The sequence below is a fragment of the Callorhinchus milii genome, unplaced genomic scaffold, assembly GCF_018977255.1.
Source record: "Callorhinchus milii isolate IMCB2004 unplaced genomic scaffold, IMCB_Cmil_1.0 Scaffold6, whole genome shotgun sequence".
Classification (NCBI taxonomy): domain Eukaryota; kingdom Metazoa; phylum Chordata; class Chondrichthyes; order Chimaeriformes; family Callorhinchidae; genus Callorhinchus; species Callorhinchus milii.
In genome coordinates, this window is record NW_024704747.1 from 7,461,850 (window position 1) to 7,481,475 (window position 19,626).

Below are 19,626 nucleotides of genomic sequence, written 5' to 3' on the forward strand. Positions count from 1 at the left end.
TAGAACCAATCTTGTAAAGAAACATTAGGACAACATTATTGACAATTATGTTTCCTGTGGAAGGAAATGTGCCAAGTATGCAAGCAAACTGAACTGGAATTGATTCTCATCTAAACAAGGTACAAATCATACCTGTGCGCAAAGATTTCTCCATTTTAGATGATTCTCCTTTTTGCTTTTAAAAAGAAATGTAACAAAAAATATGAAAGTCATGGTGTATTTAGAGGATATACTCTATATATATATGTATTGTATGATTATTCAGCTTATATTGCAGAATCTTACAGCATCACTGCACAAAGTTTATCAACTAACAATCTAATTAACCAACTAACCAGCTAACAGAAAATAGTACAAAATGTTTGTGAATGTTGTCTCTGCTTCACCTCCACAGACCTTAAAACAATCAATAAAATGTGATAATGAACAGAAAGCAATAGCTAGGTGGAGGGAGAGAGAGCTCTTATTAAAGAGCTTCTTCATTTGAAGTGACAGAAAATGACAGGAGGTGTCGGTGTATTTGAAACTCGAGTGCATAAGAAACAACAGGAGGCAGGAATTGACAATAAAAAGGTGACATGTCAAATAAAAAAATGGATGAGGATCTATTATGAAATGATTTGGGACTTGAGAAAATAGGTAGGATATGATAATAAAAGATGTGCCAACCAATAGTCTCACAGTTTCAGAAGCAAGCCTGCCAAACAAAGCAACATGACAGCCAAGAGTCATCTAGTATTGGTATACATCTCATATTGGTGTACACATGATTTAGCATTTACATTAGACTCATAATGTAATTTGACACAATTAATTCTCTGCGCTTTTGTCATGTTGACTTTCCAGTATTTTATGCTGTGATGTCACCCAAGAGTCAATTTAGTTGTCCCCAGTGATTCTACAACATTTGGGATCTCTTTGAAACACAAGCATTTGATTAATAAAAAATATACAAGAAGTGCTTGCGTGTATTGTTTGCAGACTAGACGAGAACAAGAGTGATCCATTAGCAAGGTAAGGAACAATTTAATAAGTTAGAGGTAGATGTTCATCCATGAAAGAGGAGAAAAGGCCTTATACAATTATATACAGTCCTTAACCAGTTCAATCAGGACATTTTCAGATGTTTCGCCCACAAAAAAATATACAATCAATTCACTTTACAGTACATTCTGTGAAGCACTTTGAGACATCTTGAAGACATAAGATGTTTTATCAAATGCAAGTATTATTATCTGGCAAAAGGATGCAAGGGGAACATGCTCAGAGTTGTGAAGGGCAATTTTAGGAGAGGCACCAGAATGTGTTGCTTGACACACAATAATCAACAGTTGGGAACAAGATACCAGGAAGGGTAACAGAAGCCAGGACACTAGATTCATTTAAAAAAAGTTTGATGTAACATCTGAATGTCTTCATTGATCTGTTTGATACATTGGGACCCAGTACACTGATACTCCACTGCAAAAAGTCCATGGTTCTCATTTTTTAGTTGTTCCTTATTGCATCCAGATGCCTTTCTTGTATCTTCTAGTAGCAGGTTACCGATAGTAGCAAAACACTGAACAGAGTCCTGGGGCAAATTCGCAGCTTACTCCTTCAGCTGGAGCATGGATTGTTAGGAGAATTTACAGAGGACAAAATAAATAACTAAAATATGGCCAGGGGATAAGAAAAATCCTGTCAAACATATTGTTCACTAAGCAATTACTGTATATTCAATGAAAATGTAGCAGTCATCTTGTGGACAAGATTTCCCAGAGGTTCATCACTGTCTCTCACATCGCGAAACCCAAGCAAAAACTTATCATTGATTGTCATAAGCAATCTGAGTGAATTTTAAAAAAAACACAAAACGCATTTGGCTTTGTTAATTTGAACCTTGAGGGTTTTAAATTGGGCAAGACTTGGAGATGAAAATTATAGTCTAATGAAGCAAAGCATGTTCTATGATTAATTCAAGGAATCATTCACAGTGTAATGATTGGACAACTGGTAATGCTCCCAGCTGTACAATCTGTCTATTGCTTAGTGATATTAGATCTATTGGAAGATACAAACTGGGTAGGAGCTTCATCCAGTATTTTTTTAAACATACATCTCATCAACATAGTTTTTACCTTTGAATACAGTGCATTAACATAGCATAAGGAAAAAAATATGCGTCTGAACTGTAAGTGTACCAATTCAGTATTTTTATTGTTCTGTTCTTCACCTGTTTCAGGCTATATGCTGAATCAGGATCATATGCAACCAAAAAAGAGTTGGATGTTTAATAAGAAAAAAATCTAAAACTTCCCTCACTTCCTCATGTAACCAAATTACTGGAATACACAACAGATTTACTGTTGTAGAAGGAGATGTTACGTGCAAAAGCTTAACCATGCAGTAATGTGTGCTGTATTTAGTTCAAATGAGACATTCAACCAATACTCACAGAACTCAACACTGAAAACATGAATTTGAAATTTTGTGTTGAGATTAGAAACATATATTTTGCACAATATATGACCAGTAGGATGTTGTGAGCCAGGTTAGTTTTACCCTAGTGATGATGTGTTGTTGCAAATGTAATCCATTCATCATTAAAGCTTGTTTCTTTAGATCATGCAGATCATTCTTTAGATTATATCATACCTTTGATAGATTCCACTTGATACATTGCCTGCTGCATAAAGGGAGTTTATACTTTTGTCCTAGCCAGGAATCCTCAGATTAAATTGGTCATTTACTTCATGATTATTTTTGGACATTGTGTGCACATTGTCACTGCTGTCTTTACCTACAAATAAGCAGAGGGTAATCAACTGGAACAGGTGTCCGGGAAAGGTGGTAGAGGCCAGGACACTAGACTCATTTAAATAGCAGCTTGATGCAGTAATGGGGGGGNACGGTGGTGTGGGTATTCAGGAGGGATGAAATCTGATGGACTGAAGGGCCTTCTTCATTCAAACCAATCTTGTGATCTTATGAAAAGCTATTTGGATTCTCAATCAGCCATTTTGTGGCAAGGTATTCCGTATTCTCCCCACATTCTGTATAAAAATTGTTCCCTTTTTTGTGCTTTAATTTGAATGTCACCATTTTGCTGGGTATTTACTCCATTCTCACGTTCCTTGTCATTCCTAATAGACCACAACGTTGATTGTGGTGAAATTCATCAGTACAATTAAGTCAAAATGAAGGTCTATTACAAGAAATGTGCTCTATTGGTACTGGGGTTAATCTAGTTTGGTTGCTTTCCTAAGTGAGACAGATATGCAGAGGCATTTGCCAGAAATGTCGTCAACACAATCAGTAGAGCTACCTTTCTGTAAGCTAAAAGCAATTCCAGCATCCGATTTAGCTCTTTTTAACCAGTGTGTGATACCTCTTTAGCATATTGATGGGATTTTTCTTGCAGTCATTCTTGCACACTAGAATGATAAGAGCCAGTGTGTTTTTTTTGCAGTCTTGGAAGTACAGGAAGCCCAAACCCAATCTTTCATTCTGAACTCAGAACTGCAGTTTTCAGATCTTCAAAAGGAATGATAAAATCCATTGGGCTTGGAGTGAAGTCTAGTCTGTGGAAATTTCTTCCAGATTATCCATTTTCAATCTATCTTGCCCCAATTTCAATCCTTCCACACTCTCCCCAAGTTGGGAACATGTGCATTCAGTTCTTAACAAGATTCCTCAATGAATGCAGTTATAAAAACTTGAGAACTGGGTGTAAAACATCAAGTATGATCTGATAAATATTTTGCAGAGCACTAGTATCATCTCTGAAGTTGCGCCCCAGGTTGCTCCATTGGTTAGCATTGTTCAATGAGAATTATTCCCATTTACAATCCATTCATATATTCATTTTAATTTAATTCACTTCACAATTGATTCCTCTATCCTTCACCTTTGGTGAATGTCTTTTTATAAGTCTTTGATAAGTGCTCTCTGGAAGTAAAGATATCCAATAGAAATCAGAGTCCCTTTATCCGCTAGCTCAGACACATTCTTAAATATTGCAACAAATGTGTTAGGCACACCCTCTCTCAAAATGTTTTGCTTTCCCCATTTATAAACTTCAATTCACCAGATAAGCCTGATTTGCTTCCTTTGTTATGCTTTCCAATATCTTACTCATTAGTTTGGATTCAAAATGTTTTAATTGACTTTCTACAACAACAACAAGATTACATTTGTATAGCGCCTTTCACGTTGGGAGGACATCCCAAGGTGCTGGACAGTGTACAGCATTTCAGACCCGAGCTGGGGTCAAGGAGGGAGAGGAGAGGGGAAAGTGGGGTGACCTTTAGCGTCATCGAAGAGGAGGTTCTTGAAGCAGGACCTTAAGGATGGTGCGAGGCAGAGTGATTGGGGAATGGAATTCCAGAGGTTGGGGGCAGAGTGGCTGAAGGCTCTCCCGCCAATGGTGGGGCGGGTGAGTCGGGGGACGTGGAGCAGGCCAGAGCCGGCTGACTGGAGGTAGTGGACAGGTTGGTAGGGGGTTAGGAGGTCGCAGAGCTAGGGTGGGGCGAGGCCATGGAGGACTTTGTAGGTGAGGACCAGGATCTTGAACTGGATCTTCTGAAGGATAGGGAGCCAATGGAGTCGGAGGAGATGGGATCACAGAGTTTGGTGCGGGAGAGGACACGGGCTGCAGAGTTCTGGATTATCTGCAGTCTGTGGAGGGAGGAGTTGGGAAGGCCGATAAGCAGGGCGTTTGCATAGTCGAGCCTGGAGGTGATGAAGGCATGAACAAGAGTTTCAGCGGCCTGAGGGGTGAGGTAGTGGCGGAGTCGGGCAATGTTACGGAAGTGAGGAAAGGCAGAGCGGGTCATGTCTTGGATGTGGGGAAGAAGACAGTTGAGGGTCCAACAAGACACCTAGGTTCCTGACTGGCTTGGTGATTTGTAATGTGTAACCATGGAGGTTGATGCTGCCAGGGCCTGAGGTGCTGAGGCACTGGCGCAAGCCAATCGGGAGGACCTCAGTCTTGTTCACATTCAACTGTAGGAAATTTGTCCTGATGTCTGTCAGGACAGCAGTGGTCCTGGAGTTGAGGGTGGAGGCAGAAAGATAGAGTTGGATGTCATCTGCACACATATGGAAGTTGATCCCATATCTGCGGATGATGTCACCAAGGGGGAGCATGTAGATATTAAAGAGGAGAGGGCCAAGGACAGAGCCCTGGGGGGCGCCAGACGTGACAGTGTGGGGGCTGGAGGAGAAACCGTTGGAGGCAACAAAGTGGAGACGGTGAGAGAGATAGGATTCGATCCAGGCAAGGGCAGGCCCACAAAGATTAAGTAAAGAGGAGAGGGCAGCATATGAGGATGGAGTGGTCGACAGTGTCGAAGGCAGCAGAGAGGTCGAGGAGGACAAGGAGACAGAGAGAGCCCTGATCACAGATGTTCAGAATGTCATTAGTGACTTTGACCAGCGCTGGTTCTATTGTAAGCTTCGAATTTTTTTATGCAGCTGTATCAAATTATAGAAATCTGAAGATTCATTTTCTTCAACTTGTACCAGTTCATATTTGGATTTGACTTGATCTCTGATGTTTGTATATGAAGGTTGTTTCTACACTATATTGTGGCTCGACTATGCCAACTCCCTGCTTTTCGGCATTCCCAACTCTTCCCTCCACAAGCAAATCATCCAGAACTCTGCAGCTCGTGTCCTCTCTCACACCAGGCCCCATGACCCCATCACCCCCACCCTCACCTGGCTCCACTGGCTCCCCATCCCTCAGAGGATTGAGTCAAAATTCTCATCCTCACCTTCAAGGCCTTGCCCCCTCCTATCTCTCTGATCTACTAACCCCTCATCAACCTGTTCGCTCGCTCCACTCAGCAGGCTCCGCCTGCTCCATGTCCCTCGCCTGGCCCGCCCCACCATTGGCGGTCAGTCCTTCAGCCTCTCTGCCTCCATCCTCTGGAACTCCATTCCACATTCCTTTTACCTCCCTCCCTCCTTTGCCTCCTGCAAGGCACTCCTCAAGACCCTCCTCTTCGATTGTGCCTTCAGCCATCCTCCTATCCTCTCTCTCTACCCGCCCCCCCTATCGCTTGGGTCCTAATCTCTGACTGTTCAGCGCCTTAGGACATCCTCCCAATGTGAAAGGTGCTTTACAAATGTAATATTGTATTGTAGGAATTACTGTATTTTTACATTGCCTTATATTTTCCTGGCACTTCAATGTTGCTTTGCAAAGGAGAAAATGTGGAGCATTGATGCTCATCCATTGCCCTATTAAAAAAACAGAAAAAGCAAAATATTGAAATGATAATTTTAAACGATATTTTAAATGATAATTATATTCAAGACTGAGATAGATATGTTTCTAATTGCAAAAGGAATTAAGGGATATGGGGATAAGGCAGGGTTAGGTTATTAGCTGAAGTTAGATTAGAAGATCAGCCATGATTGAATGGCAGAGCAGGCTCAAAGGGCCAAATGGCCTACTCTTGCTCCTATATGTTATGTTAAACTGTGAAATCAACACCGATTGAGAAGCCTTAAATCCTAGGAGCTAAACATTGAAAGATGTTTTGCAATAGTGTACAGTGTGCGGGTTCAATAGCGCTCAAATATTCTAGAAACATAGAAACAGGAGTAGGCCATTCAGCCCCTCGAGCCTGTTCCACCATTCTATAAGATCATGCCTGATCTGTACCTCAATTCCAATTTCCCGCCCTTGCCCCATATCCCTTAATACCCTGACCTAACAAATATCTATCCACCTTTAGTCTTGAAGATGTGAATGGATCCAGCCTCCACAGCCTTTGGGTCATAGAAGAGGTGTACATCTTCCCTAGAAACTTTAAGCAAGTGGTAGCAGCGCAGTCAATCACAGTGTGGTACGTGAATGCTCTCTGACTGCCTCATTAGCGCAAATAACAAATTCCTGTCATTTAGCAACACATTACAGGGAGGAGACATCCAAGGCTGGAGCACAAATGGGACTATAAGTAGCAAGTTATTTCAACTGTGGCATGTACTGTCTTGGGAAGCCATGTTAGAAGGCACCCAGACCCAATATGGATTCAATTGTATGTTGACCTGGTTGCTTTAGCCTTGTTAACTGCTGTTGGTGAAGATGTTCTCAGGAAGTTAATACTTTATAGGAATCATTTATGGCTCAGAATTTAATGTCAATAAAGTTGCAGGATAGGCAGAATTTATCGACAGTTATAGCTTGTACAGACAGCATTGTTCTGTGCAGCAGGAATTGTGTTTCAACGCTGCTTCACCAGACATTGACTTAAAATTAAGTCCTAGAATCGTAGAAAGTCTGCAACACAGCCATTTAATAATAATGATGTTAATCCTTCCATTTGATATAGCACCTTATCCCGTCATTGACACATCTCATAGCGTTTCACAGAATATATTGTGAAGTGGAATGACAGTGTATTTTGTGGGCGAAATTTGGCCCAAAGTGATGTTGCTAGCTATATAATCTCATTCTCCTGCTCTTTCCCTGTACCCTTTAATATCATTCTTCCTTAAGTTTGTGTTTCCTTAGGTATCATGCTCAATTTCATAATAAATCTATTAGCTTCTTATTGACTGTTGTCTAAGCATTTTCTGTATTGTGTTTGGTTGTGAATGTGTCATTCTTGCAAGTAGCATTGCAGAACGGTTACTGCAAACTTTTATTGGTTTCAGTCCATGTGATTTTCCCTCACATGTATTCTGCACTGACAGTGGCATTTATCCTGAGATGGCGATAACTTCAGAATGAGGCAAAGCAGTTATCATTTACAACAATCCATTGTTCAGCCTGTATAGCTTGTGAGCTTGCCAAAGGCCTTGTTATCTGGCGTTGGTGAAGATGTTCTTAGGAGGTTAATACTTTACAGGAATCATTTATGGCTCAGAATTTACTGTCAATAAAGTTGCAGGATAGGGAGAATTTATCGACAGTTATAGCTTGTCAGGTTACATTTGACCAAAGAAATGAAAAATAATGCAATTTTTTTAAAAGAACCCTTCACTGAAACAATGTCGGAAAGATATTTGACCAGTATCAATCAACGTTAAATTCTTTAATACTCGTATCTGAAATAAATTTGCAGGAATCACTGCTTGCTACAATGAGATTTTATAGCCAAACCTCAGCAGAGCAATGTATGAACTTCCCAGTAACATACACTGAATGTTACATTCAGATTGAGTGATATAAACTAGAGTTCAACCATGATTAGTGTGATAAAATTCAATGTTAGTTGACATTTAAGGCATTCTTAAATTGAATTATTTTGATAGTAAACCTACAATAAATAAATTTCAGCCCCTCCGAATACAATACAAAAAGTTCTCTTGTCTGATAGATGATCCTTCTCATAATAATCCTTGCATTTGATATAATGATAATATTTTAGCGTCTTATGTCTTTGAGATGTCTCACAGAATATATTATAAAGTGAATTGACTGTATTTTGTGAGCCGCCTCTTAAATTATGGTTCCTGTGCCTCTAAATGCTTTGATAGCTCATCTTTGTCATCAAAACATGAGCAACAGATCCCTCTGATTTTATAGACTTGATCAAATGAACTCACTCTCCCATTATATTAAAATACTTTAGTACCAGGGAGACTTCACCTTTCGGAAAAAGTAAATCTCATCTGCTTTAAGAACAACATTTGAACTGGTGAATGTTATCTCCAGGAAAATTGAGATTTCCAAAGAACATGCTTCACTGCATTGGGTCAAGATTTTGGAAAGAAAATAATAATAATGATCCTTGCATTTGATATAGGGCCTTTTCATGTTGTTGAGACGTCTCAAAGCGATTCACAGGATATGCTGTAAAGCAGATTGACTGTGTATTTTGTGGGTGCAACTTGACAGCCAATTGGGCCCAGCAGTGTCCCATAAACAGTCGCGGATTGAGTGACCAATTTTTTTTTATTTTAAGGGAGCACCACAATTGTTTTTGAAGGTAAACTGGAAGTGTTGCAAAAGAGATAAGAGTTTGTCAACTGATATTCAGGTCAAAAATAGTAACTAAACAGGCAGATAAATGAAAGTATAATGGAAGATGAAAATGTCATAGTTAAAATAACTTTTCAAACATCTCAATTTTAGAGACTTATCAATGCCTGTCAGTAAGTCCACTACTCATGTGAGACTATGGGGAATATAAGGGAGGGAGTAAGGAGTGGCTGGAGACTTACTTGAAGTATAAACATTGGTATGGACTAACTGAGCCAAATGACCTGTTTTTGTGCTGTACAATCAAAGTAAATCTAAATCTATGTAAACTAAATCCAGTCAGATTTTGGTGCTGAGTCAGCTACTCTCAACGACTATAGTAGTTAAGGAAGGGCAGGCTTATGGAGGTTGCTTTGATTGGCCTTGATGCCTTCGGCCAAGGTTGGAATGAATTAAACAGCTTTATGCTTCTGAATGCTATTTAGTTATCCCTGCTGAGAAATTACACTTGTGTGAATCAGATAAATATAGGATTGGTCTCAACTGTCATCGTACACCTGCTGCCAGTCACCCTGCCGGGCTCACATCAGAACAATGGCTTTTTGGGTAGGATATCAGACGTCAGTCAGTGCCTGTAAAACTGTACATCAGCACAGACACAGTACACTGAGGAGCGATGAGAAATTGTAAAAGACAAGACAAAAGCTGGCGTCTGGCATACTGATTACTTACTGAAACTTTCAAAGTGACAGACTAGCGACAGTAGTGACTGTAAACACAATTGTGGTATGATATATTAATTTAGACATTTAAATACAGTACTTTGATATTTCTAGTTTAATCATATATTTCTAATTACAAAATCATTTTATAATTATTCCTGTTATATATATGTTTTAAGTCTTGGCACCCTGACACATAAATGCATAATCCTGATTGAAGCATAATGTATTCTCAAGTTCAGTTTTCATTCCTCAGAACACAGAATATCAGCAGTCCAGCATGTGTCATCTTAGCACACTAACAACTTCAAGAAAGAGATTACATTTCGTATAACAAAGTGTTTGGGCAGCAATGTAACTGCGATCTACTTACAAACTAAAGCCCAGATAATGAAAAACTGGAAAAATACTGTTTCAAAAGTATAGTTGGATCCGTCTGTTTGCTTAACAGACTTTTATATCATAGGCTACGATAATCAGAGATTAAAATTGCCATTATAATATGGTTGCTTTTAGTTTAATGCTCATTTCATATAACCTATATGCAAAGTAACACAGACACAAAGTCACGAACAGTGATAATTTATTCACAAACAATATGCCAATGTGTTGGCTAATATAGACTGCCTGAAATGACACTCTTGTTATGCTGAGATGACTTGAAAGCTTATGGTGAAACTCATAGCACTAGTCTTCCATTATACACAGCTAAGTAAAAGATCTCAGTGACATTCATACAATCATCTTATCAATGTCTTCAAATAAGTTGTCAACCTCTGCCATTGATTTCAGTGAGTATTTGAGCAGTGTTTGACTTGAGTTTAAGATCTTTCTTAAAGGCTAAGAATCACACTTGTGTGCTGTTATTCAATTATTTTACTCATAAATATATAAAGATTTTTTTAATGCTGATACACTTTTATTTATGAATAATTAATAATAATAATAATCTCCCCCTTTCCCTGGCTGAATACTTTTATTTGTTATTTTGTTGAATATGTACTACTTCATATTTTGCAACAGTGAACTATATCAACCACATATCTAATCGCTGTACTAAGCAGTCTATTGCCTCCTCATTTTCCAACATTTTCGTCAGTTTGGCATACCCCTAATATATCATCAGTAAACTTAGAAATTGTTCCCCCCACCCCCAGATTATTTGCAAATTACTAACATCAATGGAAACTAATATCACAAATGAGTACGACTATACCTAACCAAACTGAGAAACATACTACTCTCCCTACTCTCCTCCTTCAATCTAACAGCCGTTCTACAAGAATTAGATTTAGAATCACTCAGTCCAGGTCTGCAGTCTTAATATGATTTTAGTGCTGAAAAGAATTAGTTATGAAATGCACTTGAACGATCTTTTCCATTTTTATTAAAACATAATACAGTAGTTTGAACCTCCATATATCAGCATTGTCTTCTGTAATAAATAACTCTTGCATTTTGATTAAATGCATCAGACTGCAGTTTCAGCATGTGCTACTAACTCTCAGGCAATATCGCGTAATTAACCAGTTGAGGCTTGTTTTCTACCTTGCTTTGTACCTCGGAAACCTCAGTATTCTCTTGCTGATTGTAACTTCAGGGAAATTATCTTTGTACATTATTTTAGGTTTATTGAATTGTAGAAGTAGTTAAAGCCAGAGATGTTTCTATGTTGTTGCAAAACCCAGTGTTAATGTAGATCCTCAGGAATTAGAAATGATACATGGAATAGTGACTGCAATAGAGCATCCTACTTATACTTAGTCATACTGATTTATCTATACCAGGCACAAATATGACACATATGTAATACATGAACTTTATTCCAGTACAAATGAACTGATGTTCCATGGTGTATATAAATATGTCACAGGCTAAAAGGTAGACTAATAGATCTGCATACAGTTTTGATACTGTATTATTTAAATCCAAATGGATAAGAACAGCTCAAGTTTATTTGGATTATAACTACTGTATCATAGTGGTTTATATGGATTTCTTATCTTTTCCATAAGAGGGAGCATGGGAGTTGTACTACTGTATAATTCAATGCCATTGATTGAAAACACTTTTAGAGCCATTACTGTGGCTCTGTTTCTATTGTCTTCAAAGGTTAGGCATTTGATGCAGAGAAGAGGAGAAATGCTGAAATCAAGCATTTTATCAGTACTTTTTACTCTCTTTGCATTCTTTGCATTTTCTTTCCTCGAGCCCCTTGTACGGATTATTTCTTTGCAATTATTTTTCATTTCCCAAATGCAATAATGAAACATCAAAAGTGAGAAGAAACTTCTCCTGAGAACTGTGAGTATCTTACAAAGAAGCAGGTAATTCTAAACAAACATAACATAAGAAATGCTAGTCGAAAAAAAGACCGAAGTCCATCTAGTTCGCCTTCCATCTTCCTAACGGTTGCATACATATATGTCCCGAACTACCTATGTACTATACTTTACAAGGCTATATCTATATCAATACATCAGAAAACAGGCAACAATATATATATATATATATGACTACACAAGCCAAAACCTTTTCTCTAGTTATCTTTTCTTCCATTTGTATTTTAGGGTTTTTTTTATTCCAGGAACATTTTTTTAAATATTACTTTGCACGTTTTAGATTTTTTTTAGTCACCTCTTTCACATATGCCGAATGTGTGATTTTTAAGACCATCAACTTTCAGCTCACTGGGTTAGTGGAGATAAAGGAAATTTCTTTTTTAAACCAGAAGAATTGAATAATAGCTACGTTGCATTAAGAGAGAAAGCCTCATTGGTAATTACGAAAGAAGAGTAGAAATATGTTGATAACAGCAAAGGGAGAAAGATAAATGAGGAGAGGATGAGAAAATCGGAGATTTGTAAAATTCAATTTAAGTTGTACCTATTTGAGAAGAAGCTGTTATTTTGAAATGTCATCCATAAACACAATAAATAGACTTCTGAGAAACATTAAACCTCCTAGATCTATGTAAGAAGATTAGCATAAATGTTACGCCTCCTTTTGATATGTGTGTCTAATTTGCAATCACTATGAAAATCTCTTGATTTGACCACCTAAGTGAAGGGTGACTGCTTGTCTCGCACAAAAAAAACAGTTGGCATTAAAGGCTGACTTCAGTCAATTATTGCTTAACAATGTGACATCCTTTGCTTATTTAAATACACAAATTTATACTATTCAGTGGCACAGCTAGAATTTGTACACCTAATGTTAGGTCATTACAGAATAATCTGTTTGATTTTGCTACATGTTGTAACATCCTTTATTGAAAGTTCATGTTTGCCTTTGCTGAATGCTAAAATGTACTGTTAATCTGTTGTCTATTGCTTAATATCCTTTAAGGCCCTTACATTCAGCTCCTAAAGATTCTGATAGTATTTCTAAATCAGTGATAAAATCTCTGCCAGCCTTGGGAAGGAGCCTTCATCTAATTTCCAACAGAATTCAGGCTCATCTTATCTTGATGAATTATTAAGACTGACTAAACGGCAGAGATGTCGATCTATCGGAATATTTAACAAGAAAAGGCTCAACTATTCCTATTTTGTTGACAGTCATGCTCACTGACCTCATTAACGTGTCCTGCACTGGGGAGAGGAATCTGCTGAACAATCCGGAATAACAAAGTCAATCACCGAATTGTTAGTCCATCAAACAACTGTGTTTGCTGCTGTAATTAATAATTCTTGACAGGACTAAAATCTACTTAAAATTTTGACAAATGCATCTTGGCACTATTGCACTGAATTGCTGAAGCCAAGGCATCTGCCAGATCACTAAAATGATTGATAACCATGGAATATATGCCCCGCGCAGACTTTCTCCATAATCTACTGTGGTTTTACTGGAGCAGCGACTAGACAACTGATATCAACTTCATCCACACCTGAGTTTCTTAAGCATCAAAGTCTTCATTTTCTAACAGAGAACACAAGGGATTCCATTTCCTATTTTTAAATGACGGCTGAATATATTTTGTATTCTACAGCTGAATATATTTTCAGTCAGGCAGATGATGCAGGTTGGACATTTTTTGTGTTAACCGTGTCGAGTTGCTTTCTGAAACATCACAAGTAATCCTGTTAAATGCAACATTTGATCTTTTTTGTTTACGAAGACAAGTTTCCCCCTCCCTCTCCTCTCTCTCTCCCCACTCTCCGTGGATTAATACTTGCTGCTTCAGCCAACCTAACTCACTATATTTCAGCAATCCATCAACCAATGCAAATCAGTCCCAGACACTGCTTATGTAATTGCATCACAGATTCAGTTAATACCCTCTTGTGAATGCCACAACACAAGGCACTGAGAAACGGCTTAACGTATCCCATTAATAATATAAACTGGAAAAACATCCAGAGTGAGACTGAGTGCTGAAGTGTTCTTGAAATCTGAGCTAAGCTGTGGTGTATGTATGTGAGGAAAAGAGGGTGGGGGCTGGGGGGTTTAGAATAAGAAATTTGATCAACTTTAATCACTCAGTTTGATTGTAGGCATTCGCCTACTAGTACACAGTCACTACACTTCAGAGCAAAATCAAGTGCTTTAGATGTGTCGACGACATAAGGCAGTACATCAGATACAAGGAATATTACGTGCATCTTGCAGTAGCAGGGTGCTTGCACCATGAAAGATGTCATTGCTTTGTATACACTAAGATTGTCATTGATGTGTTTGATATATTAGCAGTTACATGGCATTTCGATTTAGGTTCTGATGTTAGAAGCATATGATGGGATCCTCTTTATTCATCTTTCATGTCTTAAAAAGATAATAATGTGCAACTAGCTCAGCTATTTTAATTTATATCTGCCTGAGACATCCATTGCCTGGGGCTGTTAATTTTCCTAAAGGTGTAGTGATTCTGTGCATTAGTAAGATTTACGTCTGTCGCTGTCTGCAAGGGAATCCATTCTCAAAGAGATCTTTTATATGGTTTCTCAGGCTGCTGCTTCTTCCCCAGGTCCTTTCGTGTTCCAGATATGATTCCCTTCCCTCCCCCCACTTCAAATCTGAATTGAAGCCCAGATGAATTCAAATGTTTTGCCCTCAAAGAGGATGGTGCTCGTCAGTGACAAGATGGATAAATTCCATCTACTGACAGAAAGGTTCTTAGTACACAGCAGCTAAAAGCAGACTCTAGTGACTCCACTATAACAGTTGGAGCAAATACAGTGTCCTAGAAATGAGTGCTGGTCATAGCTGAGTGAAAGCCAAAGTGATTTGCACCATATACATTCTTATTGAATCTATTGATGTGCTGCTGCAAACACCACGTCAGCAGGGAAGGTCCAGCAGAGTGAATTTACAGATGTGCTCTTCAAACTTGACTTACACTGTGAGCTGCTGGGTCAAACTGGCTATACACACTGCCCAGAGATATTAATTAGGACTCTTCCTCTACTCTCATCAAACACATTTACTGTCATCTAACATTACTTCCTGTGAACAAACCCCAAGTTTGGTTTCTCTGCCTAGATGATAGGCCAAAGAGGTGGTCTATCCCCTCCATTAAAAACTGCCATCATCACGCCCACCCTGAAAAAACCCTCCCTTGATGCGTCGCAGCTATCAAGCTACCGGCCCATCTCCAACCTCCCCTTTCTCTCCAAGGTCTTGGAAAGAGTTGTCGCCTCCCAACTGCGCTCTTTCCTTTCCACCCATTCTCTTTTTGAACCCCTTCAGTCAGGTTTCCGTGCTGCCCATAGCACAGAAACTGCCCTGGTCAAGGTCACCAATGATATCCTGACCATCTGTGACCAGGGCTCCCTCTGTCTCCTCGTCCTCCTCGACCTATCGGCAGCATTCGATACGGTCGACCACGCTATCCTACTCCACCGCTTGTCCTCCCACCTCAACCTTCAAGGCACTGTCCTTGAATGGTTTAGGTCGTACCTTTCTCACCGTCTTCACTTTGTCTCAACGAATGGCTTCTCCTCCACCCCCCGTACTGTCTCATGTGGTGTCCCTCAGGGCTCTGTCCTCGGTCCCCTCCTCTTCACCCTCTATATGCTCCCCCTCGGTGACATCATCCGCAGACATGGAGTTAACTTCCACATGTATGCGGATGACACCCAACTCTACCTTTCCTCCTCTACTCTCAACTCCACGACCACCGATGTCCTGACAGCCTGCCTGTCCGACATCGAGTCCTGGACGAGAGACAACTTTCTTCAGCTCAACGTGCGAAAAACCGAGGCCCTCCTGATTGGCTCACGTCAGCGCCTCCGCACCTCAGGCGCTGACACCATCAGCATCCAAGGCTGCACTCTCCACCTCTCAAAGCCAGTCAGGAACCTCGGCGTTTTGTTCGACCCTGAGCTGTCCTTTCTCCCTCACATCCGCACCACAACTGGCACCGCCTTCCATCACCTCCGGAACATCGCCAGACTACGGCACTACCTCACCCCTCACGCTGCTGAAACCCTGGTCCACGCCTTTGTCACCTCAAGGCTGGACTATGGGAACTCTCTCCTCGCCGGCCTTCCCGCCACCTCCCTCCACAAGCTGCAGGTCATTCAGAACTCTGCAGCTCGTGTACTGTCCCGCACCAGGCTTCGCGACCACATCACTCCCACCCTCGCTCGCCTCCACTGGCTCCCCATCCCCCAGAGGATTGATTTCAAGATCCTCATCCTCACCTACAAGGCCATTCACGGCCTTGCTCCCTCCTACCTCTCCAACCTACTATCCCCCTACCTACCTGCCCGTAACCTCCGTTCCTCTGGCTCTGGTCTGCTCCACGTCCCCCGCCCCAACCGCCCTACCATCGGTGGTCGGGCCTTCAGCCTCTCAGCCCCCAGGCTCTGGAACTCCATCCCCCAGTGCCTTCGCCTTGCTTCCTCCCTTTCCTCCTTCAAGGCCGGTCTCAAAACCTTTCTCTTTGACCGTGCCTTCAGCTCCCCTCTCGACTCTCTTCCCCCTTCTCGCTCCCTCCCTTTCCTCCCCTCACCCTGACCATTTCCCCCTCCTTGCTCCCTCCCTTCCCTCACGCTGACCATTTCCCCCCTCCTCGCTCCCTCCCTTCCCTCCCCTCACCCTGACCATTTCCCCCCTGCTCGGGTCATGACCCAACTGTGCAGCGCCTTGGGACGTCCTCCTGACGTGAAAGGCGCTTTATAAATGGAATCTTGTTGTTGTTGTTGCCTCCTTCAAGACCCGTCTCAAGACCGTGCTCCTTGACCCTGCCTTTGGTCACCCCCCTCCTGATCCCAACTACCATCTTGGGTGCGGATCCCTGACTGATCAACGCCTTGGGATGTCCTCTTGACGTGAAAGGTGCTATACAAATGTCATTTGTTGTTGTCGTGCATAGTCACCACAACACACCCATACAGATTGAGTGCACATTTGAGTTAGGATCAATGTTTGCTGAAACGTTAAAAGCTAAAAATATTGTCCCAATCTGGATAATAATGGTTACTTTATTTCACTTCTCTGTTCACACTGTTTCTTCTTCTTCTGTGCAGGAATTATTTAAAATTATTGATTCAAGGATGAAGTGTGAGTTAATATTTTACTCTGATAGACGTATGGGGACTGTAATAGCATACTGATATGGGAGGGGCCCCTGGGTTATGGAGCAGAACATCAGCCAAGATTTCTACACCCGAATGCTATGCAGAGACGTCCTCCCCCTTTTCTGGAAGGCATACGTGTGGAAGGTGCTCTGAGGTGCTAACCCACTGTATAAATATAAGTTGCCTTTGTTGATTGTGGTGTAAATGTAGGATCCAGCTGTGCTGCAATTCCCACACAGCCCACCAAAACTCACTCTCAAGGCCGACTCAAAATAATTTGCAAGGTACCCATTCTACATTGATCACCCATGTTTTCTCTTGTATTTCCTGCAGGATGGAAGTTTATGGAAGTAATCACTCATACATATCCTAATGTGTTTCAAAAGTTGCTGTGTTGTCTGACTAATCCAACAATTCTGTGTCTGCAAGTCAGATCGAACAGAACCATCATGCTACTTGCATTAGTCATGCTACTCACAAGCGAGAGGACCCGGGTTCAATTCCCGGGCGGAGAGAAACCTTAGGCTTCTTTCCTTACTCCATGTGCCTTTGTTTACGCAGTTGGAAATAGGAACTGGGTTGTTAGTCGATTGGCGAATCGCTTTCTGGGGGTAATAATCCCTCCAAAAATAATAATAATTTGGTGACTCAATCCATGACTGTTTGTGGGACAATTGGCTGCCGCGTTTCACCCACAAAATATATAGTCAATTCTCTTTACAGTATATCCTGTAAAGTGCTTTGAGATGTCTCAAAGATGTGATAAGGCGCTATATCAAATGCAATGATTTTTATTAATCTTTAGCTTTACCTCCTCAGATTGCCTGCCATGAGAAGCATCTAGCAAGAACAATGGAACTACTGGAATTAAGAGACAAGTCAGCAGGGCAGACATTTGCCGATAGCATGGTCGACGCTCAAATGGTAAACCCATTACGGCTCTTTGTTAAGGAGATCCCAAGGCCGAGACAGTACATCGCAGAAACCTCCACTTTAAAAAGCTCAGAAGACTTGTGGACATGGTTAAACAACCTAACGGACATTCAGGAATCTCACTCACGGACTAAACGCAGGCCCATTGTTAAAACAGGAAAATTCAAGAAAATGTTCGGTTGGGGTGACTTCCATTCTAACATCAAGACTGTTAAACTGAATCTTCTGATTACTGGGAAAATAGTCGACCATGGAAACGGAACTTTCAGTGTGTACTTTCGACATAATTCAACTGGTCATGGAAATGTGTCTGTAAGCCTGGTCCCACCATCCAAGGTCGTGGAGTTTGACTTCTCTCAACAGTCAACACTGGAGACCAAAGAGTCGAAGACGTTCAACTGTCGGATTGAGTATGAGAAAACAGACCGAGCAAAGAAGACTGCACTGTGTAATTATGATCCTTCAAAGATATGCTATCAGGAGCAGACCCAAAGTCATGTGTCTTGGTTATGTTCCAAACCATTCAAGGTTATATGCATATATATAGCTTTCTACAGCGTAGATTATAAACTCGTTCAGAAAGTTTGCCCTGATTATAATTACCATAGTGAAACCCCTTATTTCTCTTCCGGTTAACAGAACGCTCATGGGATATTTTTGTGACGATTTAAATTCTGTACGTAACTTATTTGTACATAGTCAGTGTCATGGAATAATAGTAATAATAATAGTAACTGTTTAGGAGAGGCACATCTGGTTTAATTGCAACCGATACCCCAAAGGGAATATCAGATGGTGTAAATGCATGATAAGCATTCATAAAATAAAGAGTCTGTTATAAACCGTGCTTATAGCAAGAACAAATCAAAATATGCAGTAATATAAAAAAAACTTTCTTTCAAACCCTAGCCTGAGGGTAGTCTGCATATATGCATTTCCAACTACAGATGCCAATACAAGAATGAACAACTTTATAAATGTCAAATTTACACATTAATTGATAAATGCAATCTTTACAGGGCCTTTAATGGGGGGAAAGAAAAGAAAATGCAACAGTAGTTTCACCAACTAGCCAAGACATAACAAAGTATTGCAGGAACGTGGCTGAACACATTTTAATGTACAATAGAGTGTGTTAGAAATGTCGTTCTGTAAAATTGTTCTTTTTTAAAAGCTGTTTGTTTTATGTGTGAATAAAATACTAATTGTAAGAAATAAATGACGGTGAGCTGATAAGAAAATAGTTAAAAAGCAAAGAATCTGTTCTTTGGCTGTTCAGTTCTTCAATAAAATGCCACCTAATTTTCACTTCTTCAATATGTTTTAGTGTTTAATAAACATGTTAAAATACAATCCTGAGCAGATTACCCTTCACCAAATCACTGCAAACATACACAATTTAAAATAGAATACAATACAATTTACATTTATACTTTTATATACAAGTTACAAGAAAAATAAATTTTAAAAAAAATTCAGCAAAATTTCAAATATCCAACAATTCTCAGCATCAATGATTTCATAA

At 40.1% G+C, this 19,626-nt stretch overlaps 1 protein-coding gene across 1 annotated transcript in view; it reads left to right on the forward strand.

Annotated features, from left to right (window-relative positions):
- The window catches only part of nxph2a (neurexophilin 2a), a 47,909-nt gene extending 28,558 nt beyond the window's left edge, over positions 1–19,351 (forward strand). The window contains exon 2 of the mRNA XM_042336411.1: positions 17,988–19,351. Within this exon, the coding sequence (XP_042192345.1) occupies positions 17,988–18,737 (750 nt within the window). The 3' untranslated portion in view covers positions 18,738–19,351. The remainder of the gene's footprint in view (positions 1–17,987) is intronic.
- Positions 19,352–19,626: the final 275 nt, after the last annotated feature.